This window comes from Podarcis raffonei, chromosome 2 (genome assembly GCF_027172205.1).
Source record: "Podarcis raffonei isolate rPodRaf1 chromosome 2, rPodRaf1.pri, whole genome shotgun sequence".
Classification (NCBI taxonomy): Eukaryota; Metazoa; Chordata; class Lepidosauria; order Squamata; family Lacertidae; genus Podarcis; species Podarcis raffonei.
The window spans coordinates 54,516,718-54,539,923 of NC_070603.1; the positions used below are offsets into that span (position 1 = coordinate 54,516,718).

Below are 23,206 nucleotides of genomic sequence, written 5' to 3' on the forward strand. Positions count from 1 at the left end.
ATAAATGTCCAGAGATTAGCTGCACATTATCGTTTGTAAAAAAAAATATAATAGTAATAAAAGGAATCGGGCACAGCATTTTGGAGTTTTACATCATTTATGGAAGAATCACTTTAATTACTCCATGGGGCTGCTACACAGGTTATTAGACTTGCTAATAAGCAGCAGGCTACGTGCTCCCACCAGGGGACTGTCAATCAAAGCCGTCGCAGGTATATAGCAATGAGAGGGTCTGGCTAGAACCACATGTACTGTATCAAGGCTTTTCGCAGAGGTTTTGTATTACTTACAGAATGGTAGATTTTCCTCACCCACAGAGGGCTTAAAGGAGACAGAACGGCGCAAGGAGGATTTACCTCCCATTGGCGTGCATCATCAACACTAACAGAGGCTTTGGTGGACAGAATCTGCCTTCAGCACCATGAACAGTTCCCTGGCTTTACCAATCCATTATGCAGGAGGCTATGAGCCCCAGGATTCCAAGGAGTGGAAGGTGGTGATCCCAGCCTTCTTGGGGGTGATCTGCCTGGCTGGCTTTGCAGGGAATGTGTGTGTCATTGGGATCCTACTGTACAACTCCAAGAAAGGGAAGCCGTCCATGATCCACTCCTTGATCCTCAACCTCAGCCTGGCAGACCTGCTCCTCGTCCTCTTTGTTGTGCCCTTCAGGGCAGCGGCTTACTCCAGAGGAGCCTGGTACCTGGGGTGGTTTCTTTGCAAAACCTCCGACTGGTTCCAACACGCTTGCATGACAGCCAAGAGCTTGACCATCGCTGTGGTTGCCAAGACTTGCTTCATGTATGCAAATAACCCGGCTAAGCAGGTGAGCATCAAATGGCACACCATCTGCGTTGTGCTGCTGGCGATTTGGCTGCTGGCCTTGGGAATCCCGCTGCCTTTGTGGTTCTTCAGCAGCCTCTGGGAGCCGGAGGTAGGCTCTGCTTTGTGCATCATGAGCATTCCAGCCCATGCTCACGAGTTTATGTCAGCCTTTGTCAAGCTTTATCCCCTGCTGGTCTTTTGCACCCCCCTCACTTTTGCTTTCTTTTATTTCTGGAGAGCTTATGGCAGATGCCAGCGGAGGGGGACCAAGACTCAGAACCTGAGGAACCAGATCAGATCCAGGTGCCTGACTATGATGCTTCTGAGTGTTACTGTCACCTCTGCTGTGATGTGGCTTCCTGACTGGATATCTTGGCTGTGGGTCTGGCACCTGAAGAAGGGTGGGCCTGCTCCCCCACAAGGATTCATGGCCACTACCCAGGTCCTGATGTTTGCCATCTCTTCGGCCAACCCTCTCATCTTTGTACTGATGTCAGAAGAGTTCAGGGAGGGTTTCAAAGGCTTGTGGAAAAGGCTTACGCTGAAGAAACCTCTGCCTGCCCCAGAAGATCAGGAGGAAACAGTGGTTGACAACACGGAGGAAGCCCCAGATTCTGTTCCTTCTCCAGAGGTAGTGACTCCTGATGAAGAAAAAGAGCCCCCCTCCGTCCCTCAAACCTCAGAAAGCATGGAAATCAAGAAGGAGATGCCCATTTTGCCAGATGTTGAACAATTCTGGCATGACAGGGAAGCAGTCCCTGATGCTCAAGACAATGACCCTATTCCTTGGGAACATGAAGGGCAAGAGACAGTAGGTTGTGATCAACAGAACTGAAGTTAGAAAGCTGATATATATAATCATAATTTTGTTGCTTACTTGGGAGTAATGCTGAACTGGGTATACTACTTTAGTTTTACACCTTTGCATGTGTGCTTGGGACTTATCAACGTCTTCAGAATTAATGTAATGAACAAATGCAACTGTCAGTTAATCATTCCAGTTATTCTGCTGTGAGATTTTTATTTCTCATTTTACTTAAAATGCATGTCTTGTACTTTCAGATGGTGATTTAAGTTAAAATTTCAGGAAGGAAAAAATAGTAATTTGGTTACATTTGCAAAGTAGTTTTGCATCAAGAAGTGAGCTGAAATTGCATGAGATGACTATAAAACAGAAGGGCTTTGTGCTTATTTATAATACATACTCTGTATATAGGTTTTGTAGGCACACTTTGGGGTGAACAATTATGGCTTTGAACAGGTTTTGACCAAAAAGAAGGGCAGAGCAAAAGGTGTAATTTGGTTTTAACTAATGAAGCAGTATGCATCACAGGTTCTCTCATTATTACACTTAATATGTATTAAACATGCTCAAAGAAAATGTGGCTCATGTTTTTCTGCTAACCGATTAGCCTTCTTAATGGGCTTGCCACTTCACACGAATAACAGAAATAAGCTTTATAGTCTAAGTATAGTGTTCCAAACCAGGTGTGTAGAAATCTTCCATTCCATTGTATAGTCATTTAGCAATTAATATAACATTTGTATTTGGCAGCAAGGCAAGTTTTGAACAAGAGCCAAAATGAAGTGGTATCACTTCACTTACATCAAATGCACCAGGACCTTATTATGCAACCGGTATATATATTTTTCCAAAGCAACATCATTTCTATATTACTTTATCTCTCAATTATAGATGCAGTTGGCTGTTTCATCTTCATATGAGGACTCACTCACTCTCATTTAAAATACTGTTTTTGAAAAGAGCAAGTGAGTTACCGATTGAGTTCTATCATCAGGTGTGGCTCATTTCCACAGTTCTGGAAATACAACTTTTGTATATGCAGGACAGGATTAGTCTTATTTCAGTGCAAGGCAACATGCGTTATCCATCACATAGCAATACTGTTCACAACTGCTGAAGCACATTTGTATATGAAAGGAAAAACTGACTCCAGCAAACTGGCTTTTAAAATGTAAGTACTATTCGTCCTTATAGGTTTTCTGAGTGCTTAAAGGTGGAACTGTACAAACATACATAAAAAGTTCAGGGGATTAAAGTTACAGTTCAGATCTTGCAGCTGTTCGATTCCGATGTATTGATGACATTTTAATTGGTTCATGTCCCTCTGAAATGAACAGGGACACAACAACTGTTCCTGGAAACATTTTAAATGCATAGAACTGTTAACAGGGCTGGCCAAAGACATTTCTGTTGCCTCTAGTGGCTACTACACTGTGAGATTCAATGTGTTTGCCTTAGGCTGCATTAATAGAACTGAGGACATTGGGGAGTAACAATGAATATTGTGGATGAAATCCAGTGCTGCCTTTTCTGCTTGCAGAACAGATGTTGATCCAGTGGAGAGGGTCTTTTACCATACAACGAAAAAGAATTTTCACTGCTTCCCCTTTCCTCCTGCGGCCTCCTGCAAGTCTGTTCAGGAAGTTGGCAGATCCTCCAGAAAAGTGTTAGGTGGCAAAGCAGGCTGAGTGGGAAGTGGCAGAAATCACCTCCCCCTTTTACATTAGCAGATTATTCCACTGGATCAAAACCTGGAACAGCAACACTGCATTTTGCCAAATAAGAGTTGTGCTTCTGTGACATTGCAAAATATCCTGAGATGCAGCTCTTGGATCACGTGCTACTGTATTTTTGCTTGTAAAAAAATTGCCAACCCGAACAACTACTTAGATTATGTGTGGTTAAACATGCCAGTTTCAATAAACTTCCAAGTCGTTTGGTTATCCATAAGTGCATGTATTTTCACTTGGTTGTGTACAGAGCATGGTATCTTTCATCACTATGCTTAGTTTGATTGCAACTGCATTGGCTACTGTTTGTGCAATAAGACGTGGGTGTTCAGATTGCTCCTGCTGCACCAGGCTCACCTTATTGAGGTAGTAACTATATTTGTTGCAACCACAAAAGCAAGCTGTGTTTTTTTGCTTTTCCCCTCCTCAGCAGGCAAGTTTATAAAGCCAAGTCTTTACCAAAGACATGGTTTATATTGTGTACCTTACCAGCATTGTAGAAATAGACACAAAATTAAAATGTACTACAATACTGAAAAGGAATACTAGTATAATACTTTGCATTTGTAGGATGTCTCTGGAATTATACAGGAGAAATATTCCACCAGTCATATGTTGATCCGAGTTCTTTCATTGAAATGGTCTGCAAGCAATAGGGGGCGGGGGGTGTTTGTAAATGCATATACAACCTATGACAACACCATAATTTTCCATTCATGGCGAGTATCATAAATGATCCGGCAACTCTAAAGAGAAAACAGCCCTGCAGAACTCGCTTTACTTTCATTAGTGAGGAAATGTGCACATACTTATTATGCATTTTTAAAAGCATTTGCGGCTAAAGTGCTCTGTGGTACTTAGAAATAAAAGCTATACTTTATTTTTACCTTGAAATTCAACAAAATATAGATGCTGTTAGTATTTTATTCAGCACTAAGGCTATTTACTCCCACACCCCTCCCACAAAAGCACTGGAATTGGACAGTCAAATCTAGTTGGACAGTAATCATTCCCTCTGATTTCAAGCTAGACCTGTCAATCACAAGCTTTCCCATTTCTCTTGGTGCTTTACCTTTTTCTCAAACCACCCTGCCATTTTTGTTATAAGGTAAGCTTTAGAGACACGTTCTTTACAGCATTTGTTGGGCGTTCAAATCACCAGACTTTGGGGGTGGGATTCTTGTCTTGAGGCATCTCATACATACTTTTTCACCTTGGACAAGCCCAGAATCCCTCTAAAGCAATTTACATTAGCTTGGGAATCCTCTGAATCCACTACAAACCCTTAGCAAGCACTATCCTTTGATATAATCCCTCAAAAAGTAAAAAAATGATTCCCCCCCCCCCATTATGATGCCCATGCTCTGGCATTTTGACTACTTTAAACGTGTAGGTGATTTTTCAAAAAAAAATCTCATGCCTATTTGTATGATTTCCATATTGCCTGACTCATCAAATAAACACTTAGGATGTGATCCTATGATTGCTGTGGAAGTCCAGGAATGTTAGCCCTCATAAGTCTTCCCACTGTGGGTGTGGCAACATCTGCCATCAAATTATGCCAGCCTTGGAACTAATATACTTACTTTCCTTCCCACTGTGCAAGAAAACCTAGAAATGAAATAAGAAGGAAAAAAACCTACCTATCTAAAAAGGGGAGGAGGGAATAGAAAAAAGTGCCACCATCTTATACCCTGCTAGGGGTATGGATATGGTATTTCCTTTGCTTCAGATTCTCCCTCCTCCACTCTGCCCAAATGTAATGAGCCATTTACTAAGCATGTACAATCCATATATAAAAAGGGTTGGTTTATTGTCGTTCAAATACGTAAACTGAACAATCCCAACATTTCAAAATTAAACTTTAGAAACACAAGTTTAACATTCAAAACAGGAATATAGTTTACAAGAAATACCCAGAAGGGAACTTCATATTCTAATCCAGAAGTTGGTAGAGATCACTTTATGGTAAATAAAAGTGTATTTGTACAACCGTGCTATCCTGGGGAACACACTTTTTCCTGTGCATTTCCAATTTACAGCAAAAACATTACCAGACTACTGGGCAAAGCAACTTGATTGTGCCTACTGGGGAGGACAAGGAGAGGGGGGAATCAAAGCAGGCCTGTGAACAAGATCAAATGGTGTTTATTCAATTTGGTCACTGCAAGGCTCATTCTCCTCTCATGCTGGATCTGACGTTAATGGGGTTAGTCCTGATTTATATACAGGAAAGGCCACGCATGAGTAGAGAATTAGGCCCTATATTTTCAGGTTCATGAAGGGGCATAATCTTACTGCGGTCTTCAGCAGTCAATAGTTTAATCATAAGAATGCCTGACCTTGGCTCTCCCATTAGGATATCTGCGGTAATTTTTGCCGTTCTTAACTTCAAACCACAAATATAAATCATCCCAAGGCTTTCACATGTAACGCTGCCAAGAACGCTTCAAAATGCTACCAACATTCACACCTTGTACACAGATATCGCATTGTTCTAGGACCTAAAAATCACTGGAAATAGCTGCATGGTTAGAATATTTGTCAGTCATGCGACAAAGAGAAAAAGCATCGATAATGCAAATGTTCTCTCTGCATAGAGACTGCTTTATGTTCACAAATGTTGCTTTTCTCTCTGCTCCTTGGATGGTTTTTGCAATAGGTTCATGGTAATGTATACGATTAAACCTGACAGATGGCTCATGCAATCTTCTTGACTTAACAGATATTCTTGTTCAAGAGTATGTCACAATTATTTTGTTGTTCGTCTTGTAGGCTCTGAAGCTGTGGGAGGAGGCGGGGGACCTCTGCGATCTAAGTCATCTACATAGGATACAATGAGTTTGCGTCTCTCCTCCGGCACACAGTCAAGTACCAGATAACGTTTGTCATTCTGTAATATCTTTTCGATATCCTTCAGGTGCTGGTCAGATTCCTGGATCAGCTTTTTGGATCTGCAATTAAGTGTAAGGGTCATCATTACCATTGGATGGCTGGGTGCACCGCAGAAATGAACTGGAATCTTGGTGAAGATGCTAGTGGACAGGTGTCCCAGTAACAATTCCACCCACCAAAATCAATCTCTCTTGACATTGCAATCAGGTAGGCCAAATGCTCAAAAGGACACAGAGACTGGGCTATCCTCTCACCTATAAGGTTGCCCCTTCAGGTCAGGGGTGAGGCAAAATGGCAGGGATGTGTGAATGTAAAAAATCTTGCACTGCCACTGCCTGTGCTGTATCTGTTCTGCAGGTAAACAGAAGACTTCAGTCTCAAGGGCTGCCAGTACCTTTTAAAATCAGCACTAATTAAACCATAAAAATGTAAAATAAGAAAAATGAGCACATTTCAAATTAAACACTGCAGTTGAAGAACACCTGTAGAAAATGGATGGCAATATCCCAGTTGTACTCCAGACCAACCGAAGATAAATATGATTATTTACATTCATTTAGACAGTGCTTTATTTCAATGACAACAATAGCAATAATCAAGCATAAGAGAATAAGCCTGAGTGGGGAGCTCATGCCATCAGTTTTTGAATAAAGCACCACTGGCCTACAAGAACTGTTGTTGCCAGTCCTTTCTTCATCTTCCTGGGGCTACGTAAAGAACCAAGAAGGAAAGGAATAAGAGAATTCCAGCCTACAAAGCTAAGCTCCTCAAGTAGAGATCAGCAGAGATCACTAACAGCTTGAAGGCAAATCTGCTATTTTGTTAGTTAACATTTCTGAAACTGCACTGAACACTTTAGCATACAGGTGGTATATAAACAACGTAAATTGTTAAATAGATACTCTGCAAAAGGACTAACTAAAAAGAAAAGTACACAACCTATTGGGGTCAAATTATCCATGGGTAGGGACTGCTGTTAACTAAACAATCAGTGGCTTGGAGCAGAAAGAGTGCTTTCTCATCAGCTCTCCCACAGGGGCTAGAGTAGCCTTTGCCAACCTGATACCCTCCAAATGATTTGGATGACAACTTGTCGCAGCTCCAGCCAACGTGCTGGTAGGATGCTGCGAGCATGGCTGTTGGCTGGGGCTGATGAGAGCAGTAGTCCTAAACATCTGGAAGACACCAGGTTGGCAGAGGCTAACTGAGCTCAGCAACTCTTCATAATGCAGCAGCACAATGTAGAAGTTGTGCTACACTGTAAGAAACAGTGAATGATGATAATACAGGTTGTAGTATATAAACATTGTGGATCACAAAATGGTTTTGAGGAAGAGCTTGCACAAAACGAGAGGTACTCTTCTGGACTTGGGGCAACTTTCTCCATGCAACACTCTTCTGCTAGGTAAGAAACAACCCTTATGGGAGTGGAAGAACAGCTCTGTATCCAACCCAATCTGTTCACACCGCTAAGTAAAAATTCAGAACTAGGGTTTTCTAGAGCAGGCCACATATTTTATAAAATATACATCTCTAAATATTTGTGTACATAAAAATTAGCTTGGCACAGATACTCAATTTGAACAGCATCATCCCAGAAATCCAAATCCATGAAAAATTCATGGAAAGAACTGATGGCAATCCATTTTTTCCCTGTTTAAAAAACTGCTAAAGCTAACCAGATATTCGACATAAATATTAAAAGTTTGAAGAACCATCTCTGTGATGCTTTTGAATACACACCTGTATGTTATAAATTTGGTCTCTTTCAAAAGCGTTCTGAAATCCGCTTTGGCTGTAATATATTTGTCTCTGATGTACTCTTCAAACTCTCTTTGCTTTTTCTGCATGAAAAGAAAGAAGCAAATTTGGATATTGCATCTCCATTACAACATAGATCTCCTAATGTCTGTTAGGGGCTGCTGAACAAAATATATGAGGGAGGAAATTGCTGTTTGTTTTAACATCACATGGGTAGTCTAGAATGACCACTGTAAGGCTTCTTACCCTGTCACTGGAGGAGAATTTAATACACCTGGGATCTTCTTTAATTATTTTCTTTACTTCTTTCCATGTTGACGTTAAGGTAATCTTTTGAAATAGAAAAATAGAAATATTACAGGCTGGGGTAAGAAATACAAACATGCAATACTAAGCTGCAATTTTTGCAAAGGACGGTCTCTGGCTTAACATGTGATAACCATAATCAGAGAAAAGCACCCAAAAGTAGAAGAGGCTGCTACAAAGAAGCAAAAGACCTTCTATTCAGCAGATGTCCAGGGGGAAGGATTCACTCTCTCACAAACAGCCTATACTACTGCTGCACAACACAGGAAGTGGGATGCCCTTTAATTGTGCTCAAATGTTAAGTGAGGGGAAGGAGATATAAAGGTGCTGACTGACAGTTTTGGTCTATTGTTACACTGTTTTCACTTTTGAACTTAATTCTACTTTTAAACAAGATTTGCAAAATAAAATAAGTTGAGAAACTGAAGTCATTTAAATAGTGAGATGTTAAACTTGGTAGACTATAAATCAATACATGCTACTAAATTGTTAACATTTATTCATGTAGGATTAAACCTATTCCCTGCCCCACCAATAAATATTTTCATATGTATCTGAGATCTGCTACCAACCATCAGACTTTAGCAAAAGGAATCAGATAAATATTTGCAAATCTCTCTCTACCCACTCAACATAGCTCAGATCTCGAAACAGGGGCACAACATAATAGTGGGCTTGAACAGACTACTTTTTAATTCAGCAAATACACATTTTGTTCCAAGATTTGATAGGCAGAAGTCAGTGGAAAATGAAACGACAGTAGAAAATACCAATTTAATCTCAATAATATTTTGTAGTAAGATATAAAACACACTATGTTAGAACCCAAGAAAAATTGCAGAGCATCTGCTTACTGATGAAGTTTCATCTAGAAGTTGCCGAAAATGCTCTTTCTTTTTCTTTGTAAGTGCCTCAATGTGTTCGTTAAATAGTTTTTCCTTCTCTTCTCTTTCCAGAAGGGAACCAGATTCCCACCGATGATCTTTTCGAAGTGTCCTTCTAGTATCAGACCATGACACATCTGAAGATCGCACCTAATGGAAGGAATAATTTCAATCACTATACAGCTTGTTAAAAAATATATACTTCAAAAACTTTAGTTAATTTGCATTAAGATTATTACTATTATTGCTCCATTTATTACTTGCCCTTCACTAGAAAGTCCCTGGATGGGTTACAGGAATATTAAAATACAGCAATAAAAACAGTTTAAAACCAATTACAGTCACAACTAGATCGGGTCGTAAAAATATGTGTCAAGTAATTCTCCATTACTTTGGTATAAATACATCTACCAAAGAGGGAGAAATATGTCTGCATTAATGTAAAAATCTTCCCAAGGTGGTTTCTTTTGCTATGTGGGTGCCCCCCCCCCAAAAAAATAAGAAGTATGGATTTTGGCTGTGCTGAAGACCATACTTATACCTATGAGTTGCATGGAAACATTGAGCATTATCCAACTAAGTCATACTCAAGGGTAGCCCCCCCCCACAAAAAAGTAAAGTAAAAAAGAGTATTTGAAAGTAGAAGAACTTAGCTTAAAGAAAGATCAGTGAGAGCCGAGAAAAAATGAGGAGACTGTGCCTGCCTCCCAGAGTTCTTTGCTCTCCTGCCTCCGTCACATGATGAGGAATAATACCCAACCCATTTGGGTCATCAGCAACTGCCTCAAATATGGAAGGGCTTAAGTTACTGAATCCCCCTGATTTCAGCAGAGTATAACTAGCAGTGGATATCACACATTACTTTGAACAAATGAGCTGGAGTCCTTGATTTAAAAATACTGACTAGTTATCTATGTAGATACAGGGGGAACAGTGACCCACCCCCCATTATACAAAATGTACAAACATACATACAGCCCCAAATTACTTCAAAGCAAAGAGAAATTAAGATATCATTGTGACTAAAATATCTCCATGTATTTTCCATATGTTTCAGACCATCACTGTCACATTCTCTTTGTTGTTATTAATCATTTTGAGGGAAGCAGGATTGGTTTTTTGCTATGCAACACCTTTCCTTATCATGCTTCCTGGCTTTTGGTACCATTTGCTATTTCTTGGCAGAATTCTGCAAGTGATTTAAAAGTCAAACCGTCTTCCCAGGAAACTCTGGAAACTGTAGATCTGTGAGGGGAGTAGGGGTCTCCTATTGACTCTCAACATCCTTAACAAACTGCAGTTCTCAGAATTTTGGGGGGAAGCCATGACTGTTTAAAGTGTGTGTGGGGGGGGGGGGGAGTCATGACTGTAAAATGGAGATGGAGCCCTAGTCATGTTCATTAATTTCTTTGAGTAGCTAAGCAAAACCTAGTTGAATACCGCCCAATTATTACACTGGCCAATGGAAAAAAGGGGGAACGGAAAGATGGATCATTTAGCTCTTCGGAAATCATAGGACTTTAGGGAAGGCATCTATACTCACATCAGTCTCTTATGGGATTAAAATGAACAGGAAACAATTTAATGTGTTCTCTATATACAAGTGCATACCTGACCTTGTTAATTTCAACACACAGGAACCTCACCATATCAGATAGGAGAGCTTTGAAATTCTGGATGGCCTCTTCTCGTTTGTGCTGCTCTCGTTCTCTATCAATCTCCTTTGTCTGTTCAGAGCGAGCTTTCTGAACTTCTCTCTCTCGTTCACGCAAGCTTGCTTCAATGCGAGCCTGTCTTTCCAGTTCTTTTTCTTTTTCAGAGTCCACATTCTGAAATGGAAGCCAAAATACACATTACATTCTGCTTAGACTAGCTACGAATTTTAACACAAAATGAACTCAAGGAAAAAAACTGATAAAGCAAATTAATGCATTTAGTTAAAAACCCATTAAACTGCTGCTGCTAGTGTAAGGTTTCAATTACAGTATTTTTCGCCCTATAGGACGCACTTTTTCCCCTCCAAAAATGAAGGGGAAATCTGGGTGCGTCCTATGGGGCGAATGCAGGCTTTCGCTGAAGCTTGGAGAGCGAGAGGGGTCGGTGCGCACCGACCCCTCTCGCTCTCCAGGCTTCAGGAAGACATCTGCAGCCTAGGCAGCCCTGCGGGAGGTGCCGCAGGGATGTCTAGGCTGTGGATAGTAGCCTGCTTCCCGGAGCGCCGGGCGCGCTGAAAGCAGAGCGCCCGGCGCTTCGGGAACACATCCGCAGCCTTGGCAGCAATGCGGGAGGTCCCGCAGGGATGTCTAGGCTGCGGATAGCAGCCTGCCGCCCAGCGCGCGGGCCACCCTGAAGCAGAGCACCCCGCGCGCCGGACAGACATCCGCAGCGTGGGGAGCCCTGCAGGAATTCTCCGCAGGGCTCCCCACGCTGCGGATAGCAGCCTGCTGCCCCGCAGGTAGGGCACCCTGAAGCAGAGCGCCCCTCGCGCCGGGCAGACATCAGCCAGCCCCACAAGCTCAGGGGACAGCAGGGAGGCGCAGCGCCGCCATCCCGCTGTTCCTCGACCTGGTTCGGTTTCTCCGACCTGCTTTTGGGGGGGAAATAAAGGGAAATTTTTTTTCCTTTATTTCCCCCCCAAAAAACTAGGAGCGTCCTATGGGACGAAAAATACGGTAAATTTTTTAAGAATGTTTGTTAACTATAGTTATCACAGCTCCGATGGGCTATACAAATGAAAGACATTGAGTTGTATCCAACTGGTATCGCTCCATTCTCCTGCCTCCAAGAATTTGTTAGGAAAATAGGGTGGCTATTGGTCCAAAATGTTGCCTAATCCCTCTATCATCACTCTGCAGAATCTTATGGACCCTAGGATGGTCTTCCAGATTGTGCTCTTGTTCTTTTTTATACATAATATATATCATGTGTCACCTCAAGAGAATGTTTTATAAGGCAATATAAATAAGTAAGTAAGTAAGAACCCCAATCTGAGACTATGGGGCAATTCCTACCACTGCTAAGAAAACTGATTTATGTTTGTGTGGGGTATTTCAAAGTCTATTGTCAATTGCTTCATCACTGAAATATTACGAACAGGAAAGCAGCTTCATTAGTAACACACGTACTTTGGCTATTTTTTCAATGTACTGTTTAAAAAGATCCTCCCTTTGTGAAGAGCTATCCACAGCTTTGTAACGAGGGTCAGTCTCTACTTTGTCCTTCACTTTGCTCCAGCGAGACTGACTGTCCAAGTGGTGATTAGATAACAGTTCAAAGAAGTCCATTTTGATCTATATTTCAAAACATAAGACAAAAGGAAGAAAAAGGGAACAAAAGAAGTCACTTAGACTTCTGAATGCTTGCAGTGTAATTTAGAAATAAAAAGCAGACCGTACAGCAAAAACTATTTTAATTTAATAGATTCAAACTAGATGATTCCATTAGAATATAAAACTTTAAATTTAATCCACTGCCATTTTGAAAGAGGGATTTGATTATATATTAAAACATAATACAGAAGCCTTCAAAATGCAATGTGACTAATTCCTTTAAGGCTACTGCACAGTCATGAGAATCTTAGGACATTACCTAAAGAGGGTGCTTACACATGTCGAAGAGAACCATCTCAATAGTTAGGGCTTGCTTGAGAAGAACCATCTCAATAGTTAGGGCTTGCTACTACAGCAGCTCTAATCTGCTCTTCCACTTAAAAAAGCGTGCATTATATACACAACTGGTATTGCTTCTGCAGTAAGTGCACAGGAAACCCAGAATGTAAATATGGGACTAGTCCTTGTATTTACTGAAACTGTCCTCTACATGCATGGCAGGGAAACACAAATGTGTAATGTGCACCGTGGGACATATGTGTTCATTTGTGCAATCCTTCTACCTTAAGGAAGTGTGTGCATGCAGTCGAAGTCCACACCACTTATAATGAGAGCCTGCTTTGATAAGTAGTCCAGAGCTCTAGAACACGTGTGTATACTGTATTTTTGGATTCTAGCCTTGGTATAATCCACTGAAGATTGTTGGTTCACAGAAGCAATGCTTGGTGGGCTACACCCTTAGATTTCTCATTGCACTTTTAAGTACCAACTCACTGAATTAAGGAATAGAATCATAGAATAAATTATCAATATTTATAAAGGTAAAGGTACCCCTGCCCGTACGGGCCAGTCGTGTCCGACTCTAGGGTTGCGCGCTCATCTCGCTCAAGAGGCCGGTAGCCGGCGCTGTCCGAAGACACTTCCGGGTCACGTGGCCAGCGTGACGAAGCTGCAACTGGCGAGCCAGCACCAGTGCCGCACACGGAAACGCCGTTTACCTTCCCGCTATAAAGCGGTACCTATTTATCTACTTGCACTTAGGGGTGCTTTCGAACTGCTAGGTGGGCAGGAGCTGGGACCGAACGACGGGAGCTCACCCCGCCGCGGGGATTCGAACCGCCGACCTTACGATCAGCAAGTCCTAGGCATTGAGGTTTTACCCACAGCGCCACCCGCGTCCCGAATATCAATATTTATATGTGAGCATAAAAATGGGCATGTTAATGTTCCAAGGACACCACTGGTAGCAGCTAGCAATGGATAATGATTTCAAAACTTGGTATGAAGGGCACAATTAAGTTTCATACAAAATAGTGAGAAGTTGTCCAAACATAATTATCTGGCTAAATGCAAGCATAAATCATAACTGTAGAATTCAGTCTACAATGAAATGTTTCATGAAACAATTCTCCCTGCCATATAAACAAGTGCAGCAAAACATAAGCATTATTTTTCTCTTCTTCCTTCCCCCTCTCCCAAGTTATTTTTTTCTGTTGGCTTCTCTTGGAAATTCTGGAATTTTCTTAATTTTATGTATGACAGGAATGTCATTGCAGAGCCTTTGGTACTGGATGGGTAAAATCATGTAACTACAAGGCACAGTAGCATATCATAATCTGTTTGGATGAATCAACTTCTCATGTTGTTGTGGCAGTGAAAACCCACCTTTTCAGGAGTTGAGATAGCATCAACAGTGGTTTGTGCATGTATGTGGGAGAAGTGGAGTGTCCTCCAGGTGGTGGTGCTGCACAGAGAGGTGGCAAGGCTGGAGCAACTCCAAGTTGGTGGCAGCTCCACAGATGCACTGCCAACCAGAGCTCTCCTGACCTCGTTCCCTCCCAGTTATTCTAGCACTGCCACCAGCACCTCTGCCCCATGCATGGCTGCTAGATAGTAAGAGTACAATTGCTGCAATCACATGGGAAGATGCTTCACACAAACAACTTATGCTCACCCGTAATCAGGCCTCTGACCATTAAGAAACCTTTTACCAGTTATCTTTCTAAATGGCTAAGCCCTGCCAAGGGGCCAAGTTTATCGCTTTAAGAGCATTCACAGCTTCTTTCTGAGATTAGAGAGATCATAGTTATTTTAGCTCTAGAACGGATATTATTCCATTGTAAGACAGGCTATATTATAAATCTCAACTCCCACCCCCTAAACCCAAATCATGCATGCAGAGGGTGTTACCTGCAACCCCAAGTCTTAATGCATTATAGGACACCAAATCCCAATGACTTAAGTATGATTAACAGTGCAGCTTGATGCCTTACCAGCCAATTAAAACTTGCATTCTAGCTTCCTTCAATTATTAATTACTACATAAAAATAATGCTAATAGTCTGTAGCTCTCCCTCAACACTTATGTTTGGTCCTTGGCACAGTATTATGCAAGGACAATGAATTTTTTTTAAGTCCAAAGGCAAATAAAATCATGAAAAGGCTGCACAATACTGTGTAGAGCAATTTTCTCTCCACCAATGGCAGATCTATCAGAGTAGTATTTAAGAAGATATTCAGTAAGCTTATAGCTATTTTTTAATGGTATTTGTTATTCCAAAGTTTAAGCACAGCATGCAACTAGTATCAAAATAGAAAGCTTTCTAAGCCAGATATATGAAAACAACACTTATGAAATTAAAAACAAAATGTGTTTCTGTGGAAATCTTTAAAGTAAGGGTAATTGTACAGGCACACCTAATCAATTATTGCTATTTTTCTACTGTACACAAAGCTAATCTTCAAGCCATAATTTAACTGGGATTCTACACAGCATGCACCCGTCTCTCTAGAAACCAGCAGCTGCCCTCCTTTTTCTAACTTGAAAGCCAGTATGATCTTACCACCTAGTGCTGCAGGAACATACAGTATTCCAACTAAAGGCAACCCTTCCATGGACTTCTCTACCAAAACCAGCCAATCCATTCTCCTAAAATTTTAATATAATTCTAGGGTTTAGGAAACATGCAGGTTTTCTGGTTTCATACAGTGGTGAGAACACCACATTTTACTTGAAAACTGTCACCCTTCAGGAAAAGCAAAGTAGAAAATGAAAAGCGTAAATCCAAGATTATAGATACTAAATCCATAAATGCAGTAACGAAACTCTACCTGTCCCTCTATTTTGGCTTTATTTATTATTATTTTTTTTAAAAAACATGGACATGGTAGCTGGAGGGTCGCTGAAGTTTTTCTAGTGAAAAGGAAGGGAGGCAGAAATATTTAGTTTTAAGGTACTGACCTGGCAACTTTCAGCTTAGTTAGACCTTACTGAGTGGAGCTATATAATACACTTCTGAAAGATGAAACTCCTCAGTTTAGTTGATGTGCCTTACATCTCTTCCTTCAGCATAGAAATAGTTATATTTCTAGTCCTAAGGGAACTTTGCTATCTTCTCTCTTTAATTTCACTAAACAAGGGAACCACAGAGTTGGAAGATGCCAAAACAAACAAAACCCAAATCACTTACTTTAAAGGTTTGTGGGAAATCACAAAATTATAGTATTAAATTAGAGATAGAGAACCTGAAGCCTTACAGATATTGTTTGACTCCAACGCCCATTACCCCCAGCCAGCAATGATAGGAATTGGAGTCCAACAAAATCTGGAGGGCCACAGGTTTCTCTACCCCTACATTAAACCTCTTTTTGGGAAGAGAAGAACTGGCTGAGAAAGCTTCACTTAACACTTTAAGCATATTTTGAATCAACTTTTATGTTTCTTGTGGAATCAAAAAAGCATGTATGGCTGAAAATATTTTGCTTTTATTTAGGAGGATTTTTCTCCTCTTTTTGCAGTTTACACATTCTGGGCACAACTCTCATCACTTCACAAGGAAAAAAACTGAAAAAAATGTAAAGTACCGGAACTGCGGGAGGCTAAAGTCACCACACAGAGATACCAATTCTTTCCTCACTAGGGAATCCCATAATACTTTGCGTGTCAGTGATTGACAGCTGTCAGACTGAACTGATTGACAGGCCGCACAGCACAAAACTGTAAAATCTATCCACTTGTTACAAAACAGAATACATAAAATGGTTACAAGAGGCTTTGGGAGAAAAGAAATAATTAGTTTCAGATGCAAAGATAAACACATTTATTTAACACAAAATCTTGTTTGATGTAACTCATGCAACATAAAAGAATTTACTTATTAACTATTCATTTTGATAATGGCTAAGATGCAACAATAATGTTTAAGCCATGATTATAGATTAAAACAAGTAGAGTGCAATTTAGGCTAGTTCTAGGTTATACATGTTCACCTCTAGAAAGCTAATCATTCTGGTGCATATAGAGTTGATGTACCATAGAGTCTAAGGGCACAATCCTGTACATATCTATCAGAAGTTCCATTGAGTACAATGGGGCTCAATATCAGGTAAGTGGGTAAAAGGACTGCAGCCTATGAGACTGAGCAGTGCATCAAGTAGTTGCTGGGCTGAATCTCATGCCTACTATGAGTGGCCTTATGTGAGTCACTTGCCTTTATTTTCAGTTCCCTAAGGGGTTCCATCAAAGGCAAGTGTGGAACAGATGCTTGCTCACACAACAGGGCAGCAGTGGAGAAGTGAAATACCCAATATGTGGGTGGAAGTCCGCTCGGACAATGTTGGATCCTACTCAAAGGATTTTCTGATTATTATTTTTTGCAATATTAAGATTTCTGCATTTTGCATTTTGTTTTCCATTCCTATACAACAGGTAACTTTTGCCTGAAAGTTTTGCCTCTATCTATGCTAATTATTGAAAGGAAATTATATTAGCTTCACTTAAGGAGTATGTAAGGAAACAGAAATCCCAGAAATGATTAGGTTTCAAAGGTGTATGCTAGGACACTGAAGAAAGTTGCTGCATATTTTGATGCTAACGCTTGTTGAAGATACTTTGTAGCATCCACCTTCCCCCAGTGATGTGCACTTTGTCTCTTGTATTGACAGTGCAGACAAATGACATTTGAAATTCATTAATCTTTCATAGGCGACCTTTAATTCTGATAAGTAGTCATGCTAAGATACATTTACTGGAAGATTAAAAAAAACCACTGAAGTGTTAGCATTCTGAAATTTGCCCACAAACAGTTCTCAAACCTTGCTTGCATCCCTGACAGAATGGGTATGTAATGGTCTGCTTGGAGTTTATCAGTCAGACATTTGTCCCCCCCCCCACCAAAAAAAAATATATCTAGGATTTTAAAACCTAGATAAGAATTTAGAAGAAAATTATAGTACATTTTCTAGAACATTAAACTTATTCCAAATTTAGAAGAAAAAAGAGAGTAAAATGACCAACCCCACACCTCCAAATAAGATACAAATGCTTAAACTAGGGGGGGGGGGGACAAAAGGAAAAAATAATTTGGGGGAGGGGGTGAAGGGCAAACCTAGAAGACTAGCATGGGCCCTTCCCCAAACCTCCCATTATGCTATTTTCACATCCTTGATATAAAAATCTTACCTTCTCTCCTCTGGTCTTCGAATCTTCTTTTTCCTTCTTTCTTGCTGCTGTGATAAACTCATTAAACAAGGCTTCCCGGTCTTTCATTTTTTCAATTGCTTTGAATCGTGAGTCTTTAGCATGCTTGGCTGCAAATTCACTAAAAGTAGTTCTGTAACAAAATGGCAAGTGTACTGATTTGGCAGGGTTTTCGTAGACGGAAAATATATTCAAAAGCACAACTGTGTTTTGGTTCTGTTGGAATACATACACTAAGCACCGATATATTGGTATCCTTGCCACCGTTGAAGGTCCAAGACATAAAGTTTGTCTTTTTTCTTTTTTAGAAAGTTGACATGAACCAGCTAAAACTTTTTTTAAAAAAATTGCACACTGAATGCAGTTCTTCACATATAACATAATCCTTGCAGAAGACAAATTCCATGGTCAATCTGTCCTGATACTTCACGATTATGCAATGTAAATTTAACAATGCTCTTTTGCCACCCAACACTGCCAGAAATAGAACTGGCATGGTACAAAAATTCAGATTCTTTTAATACTGTGAGCAAGGACAGTAGTGTCTGAAGGGTTTCCCACCCTTTCTCCCTGCAGTTTTAATTATTAACAGTACTCTCACCTCCAGGGCCAGATTCCAAATCTCAGATGTGCAGTAGATATAGTACTGCCACTTACCTCGAAAAAAACAAACACTACTGTGCTTTTTCCAAGGTCTGATGCTAATCTGGCCCCAGGTTTACGTGAGACATTATAATCCTACGAATGTTTTCATCTCAGCATGGAAATAATTAGACTTGGGCAATCCCGCCTAATGTTGCTGTAGGGTAAATTAAAACAAGAGAATAATTGGGTAGCTTATTCAACTGACTGGAAGTGAATGTAAACCTAAACTAAAGAAAGTGAGCTGCAAAAGCAAGACTGGACATGGATTTCTGAGCACACAAAGCATAAATATGATTTTTAAGGAATGCAAACTTCCAAATGGGCACTGTTACCTTGGATTAAAAAAGGGAAATTAGTTAACAAGACTTGCAGGTCCTTTGGAGATTGGTTTTAGTCAACAGTGGGTAAAGAAGACAAACATAATATATAAATGATATATACTTCTGTGTCCTTTGGGGTGCAAAAAAGTAGTAAGAAACAATTAAGGCTAAGTAAGGAAAATGGTTACACTAACAAAGCAATTATTTTCAAGCTCAGTACTGTTCAACAAAGATGGGCAACCTGAATCCCTTGACCTTATTTTATGTGGCCCACAGCCTAATTTCAAAAGCTCTTTGCAAGCAATCAGTTCAGACTGCTGGCAAAAGTGCCTCATCACTCCGTGACAGTCTGCTGGACAGGCAGGAAAGAGGAGAGAGAGAAAAGGTGGCAGCAGAAAGAGAAAAAATGTAGTCTCAACCACCACTGGACCTGGCCCCACCCACATATGGCGTGTGGCCTCCAACCGATTACTCCTGGGGGGATGCGATCCCTGACAGAAAAATGGTTGCCCACCCCTGCCTAATATGTGTGTTTAGGGTAACCATTTGTAGACATCAAGTTAATTCAAGCAAAGTAGCACAACTTCTGAAGAAACATTTGGGTGTTTCACTGCATTTTACTGAAACCACAGTATTAACCTAAAGCAGACAAACATGTAATGCAAAGTAAAGCCTACCTAGTTTACACAAAAAGAAATACTTTAAAAGGAAATGATAACTACATACTGTTGAACAATATATTGGCAATGTCTTGCTTACAATGTAACTGAATTATGGAAACCTATTTGGTAATGAATAAGTAATATAAAATTATTATTATTATTATTATTTATTCAATTTGTATACCACCTTTTCTCCTTAGATTTCAGGGCGGTTCACATCCTAAAATTACAAAGCAAAGCAGAGAGAATCCACCAGGTCCTTTCCCCATGCTGACTATGGAATAGCTTATGGAAACTTGCCTGTCATAGCTAGGGCTCATTTGCATATGTAGTTTACTTAAGTAAAACAGACAGCTTTTAAAAAATACTACTCAAAGTCACAAACAATTCTGGTACTAATATGTTTCATATTTACATAATGCTGGAAAAGAGTAGAAGTTCCCTATTATATTCTAAACAGAAATGTTGATGTTTTCACAGCTAATGAAGATGAGGAAACCTACAGATTGGAGGACATAGCTTGTGAACATTTAGGGCAAATAAATCCATCTTCCACACCTTGCCAAGCATTTGGGATTGCTTCATATCCTGAAATAGCCAGTGTCATAAAATTTGGATTAAATGACAGTAAACATGCAGAGGATAGTACTGGACTTCAAGTAAAACCAAGTCTAGCAGTACACAGTACCTGAAAATGTAGGAGGAAATATTCTTACCTGGGATTAATCTTTGCTTCTTCCATCATTTTCTTGAAATCTTCCTTAGCCTGCATTATTTTATTTTTCTTCTCTTTGCGCTCTTCTTCTGCCCTGGTTTTCACATACTGATCAAATACCTACAGAAACACCAGAGTATACCATTTGGAGCATTATCACCCTGTAAGTGGGGAGAACTCCAAAGGACAAGTCAAAGGCTAGGATGCATCATTTGCAGTAATATGAGAAGTTACCATATATGACCCCAAGAGTATCACTTCACTAAGCTTGGACTCACTGAAATATTCCTCTCTATAAAAACTTTTATGTAAAGCCATTCAACATAAATTTTAACACTGTTCTTTAGGGCACCAAGTAACAATCACAGCAGCAACAGTGCTGAACGTAAAATAGTTGGATGCTTAAGAACTGCTTCCTTCCATCAGGATGAATTTCTGTATTTTTAAATTGCACAGAGGTCTTCATTAGATAATGGCATGTACTTTGATAGAGCTATATGTCATCACTCCAGCTGGGATCAAGCCCATCTTGAACAATGCGGCATGGAACAAGGGGGTCCTGCAGCTCAAGCTGCCAGGAGAGGAGGTGAAGAAGGGTATTGCCAAAGATACTGCTACATACGGAGACAGTGACATATTCTTCTCTATCAAAGCCAAAAAGTGTAATTCTCACTAAGAGAAGCTAATATATAAGAGAAGCTATCAGAAAAGAGCCAGCTCTTTCTTCTTTCATACCTCATAGCCAGCATTTAAGAATGCTCAATAACCCTAGAAACACTTTTATGGCAATATTAATGCAATCAAATTATCATTTATTCATGAGGACACAGTATCCACACTTATCACTAGTTAGGATAGGAGAAAAAACTCCCATTTAACATTGGGCTATATGTGCATGATTTAATATGAGAGACATACAACTGACCACCTTTGTTCAGAAACTGGTGGTTCTACCAAGTCTCAGCTTCTAAAAAATCACTCTGGAGATGAAGAAATTAAAACAGAGTACATAAATAAATCCTGATTGTTCCCTTTTGCAAATTTTACATTTCCCATTTATTTTCATCTTTGTAGTAAAAGATTTCACACAAGAATATTTTGAGTATGAATAACATATTCAGGGTTTCTTTGTCAAATACTCCTGTTAATATTTTTATACAAATCTCTGCAACAATTATGGTTTGGGGGTGTGGGGCTTCATACCTAAACATACATTTGAGTTTGAAGCTTTCATTTCCCTATAGAAATTGTCAAGTTCTCTTTCTTAAGAAATACCTGGAACCTTACCCTTTCCCCAAACATTTGTTATCTGAAACTCCAGATATCACAGAATTCACAGGCCAGTTGTGTTTACCTGTAGGCCTTTATTTTACCTGTTTTCTTTCTTTAGGGTTAAGAAGCAGGTAGCGGGGATCAAAAACTATCTTGTGTAGCTCCTTCTCCCAAGTAGAAAATGCAGAAACCTTTAAAAAAAATAGAAAGGGGTGGAGTGGAAGAGAGGAAAGTGCTGATTTTCTTAGCAATTAAATTCACCCAAAGACAAGCAAGTCGTGCTATTTTGCTTGAAACCTACAGGACATCTGTTAGAGAAGAGCCATAACTGAAACTCTTACAGCAGTTTCATCACTAATAGATGACAAGCTCCAGGAGGTCAGCATCACAAATTTCCACACTAATTGGCTCCAAAAACGTCTACATAATTACACAGAACACACATCTAATTACTCATTAAAATAGCCACTACTGTGTGACATTTAAAAATTGCCACATCAAAAGAGAGCCTTGAAGTTCTCTACTCTGACTTCCTATGCTGCCTGCATAGCTCTTTTTCTAAATGATCCAATGTCTCCCCCGCCCGCCGCCACCCCAAATAAACCCAAAGGTTTTGCACAGAAATTGTCTTTGGAGCACTTTTAAAAAGACAGGTTAACAAGGCAAACTTATAACATTTCATGGAAACTGCATTGGAAAAATCACACTGAAAGCTGATATTCTTTACTCTAACAAGAGAATTTTGAAATCAATTGCAAACATATGCGCCACTCTCCTGTCCCACCAATACCAAGGCTCCAGGAATAGCAATGATAGTTGCCAAAAATGCTCCACTTCCCTAAACTGCCCCTGAAAAAGACAACTGTTGTGGGCTTCATTTTGCATGAAAAAAATATGCTACTGAAATCCATAATTTATCTTCAGTACACATACATAGGTAACAGACACACTCTTCAAATGTGAAACTATCGTAGTATAAGGATTTGAACAGAAGCCCAATTTATCCAACTCCCCAAATTAAGATTACACACCCACACAACTAGTTGTGTGCAACAATCCTACATCACAGAACTTCAACAGGTGAATAGGTGTGTGAGAATGTGTGTGTGTTTCCCAATGGCATTTACTTAATGTGAACACTAGTTTTATCTTTGACCAGTTATTCTGCACATGTGCCTTCTGAACAATCAAACAACAACAAAGTATCAAAGCACAGGACATTCTTATCATTAGCACCATACAGAGTTGGAATATCTTATTAGTATACAGATAACCAATATCCTTCAATCCTAATAACAGTATGCAGGAATAACTTGTCAGTGAAAGAAGAACAATATAGGAACTATCAGATTTTTCCATTATTTGGGCTAAAATGTCAGTGTAATCAGGAAACACCAAGGTTGACTTAATACAATAATAGTTTCTGACCCCTCTTTCAAGTAGCATGTCCTTGAACTGTTTCATTCGCGCTTCCAGTGGGACAATTGCTCTCTCTCGAGCTGCTTTAATTTCAGCTTCCATGGCAGCCTCCTTTTCTGAATCAATGTCTTTGTTTTCCTCCTTCCTATGAAAGTGAAGGCA

The 23,206-nt window shown here is 40.0% G+C and overlaps 2 protein-coding genes across 8 annotated transcripts in view; one reads left to right on the forward strand and one right to left on the reverse strand.

Annotated features, from left to right (window-relative positions):
* The first annotated feature begins 263 nt into the window (after positions 1-263).
* Positions 264-3,577, forward strand: GPR151 (G protein-coupled receptor 151). Its single transcript, XM_053376666.1, has one exon. The coding sequence runs from the start codon at positions 422-424 to the stop codon at positions 1,655-1,657; it is 1,236 nt and encodes a 411-aa protein (XP_053232641.1). The 5' UTR covers positions 264-421; the 3' UTR covers positions 1,658-3,577.
* A 1,574-nt stretch (positions 3,578-5,151) lies between these two features.
* Positions 5,152-23,206, reverse strand: part of TCERG1 (transcription elongation regulator 1) — a 35,577-nt gene continuing 17,522 nt past the window's right edge. For 5 of the 7 annotated variants that reach the window (XM_053376663.1, XM_053376661.1, XM_053376659.1 and 2 more), the window contains 10 exons: positions 23,054-23,189; positions 21,727-21,816; positions 20,355-20,473; positions 17,994-18,144; positions 12,329-12,493; positions 10,850-11,032; positions 9,174-9,353; positions 8,260-8,343; positions 7,996-8,096; positions 5,152-6,311 (listed from right to left, as the gene is read on the reverse strand). In XM_053376663.1, the coding sequence (XP_053232638.1) occupies positions 6,110-6,311; positions 7,996-8,096; positions 8,260-8,343; positions 9,174-9,353; positions 10,850-11,032; positions 12,329-12,493; positions 17,994-18,144; positions 20,355-20,473; positions 21,727-21,816; positions 23,054-23,189 (1,411 nt within the window). In that variant the 3' untranslated portion in view covers positions 5,152-6,109. Of the gene's footprint in view, positions 6,312-6,506; positions 6,671-7,995; positions 8,097-8,259; positions 8,344-9,173; positions 9,354-10,849; positions 11,033-12,328; positions 12,494-17,993; positions 18,145-20,354; positions 20,474-21,726; positions 21,817-23,053; positions 23,190-23,206 lie in introns of all 7 variants that reach the window. The other 2 variants (XM_053376665.1, XM_053376660.1) reach the window with 2 other exon arrangements.

Excerpts from the sequence above, each read along its gene's own strand:
- GPR151 (XM_053376666.1), top strand. The coding sequence starts at position 422 with ATGAACAGTTCCCTGGCTTTACCAATCCATTATGCAGGAGGCTATGAG.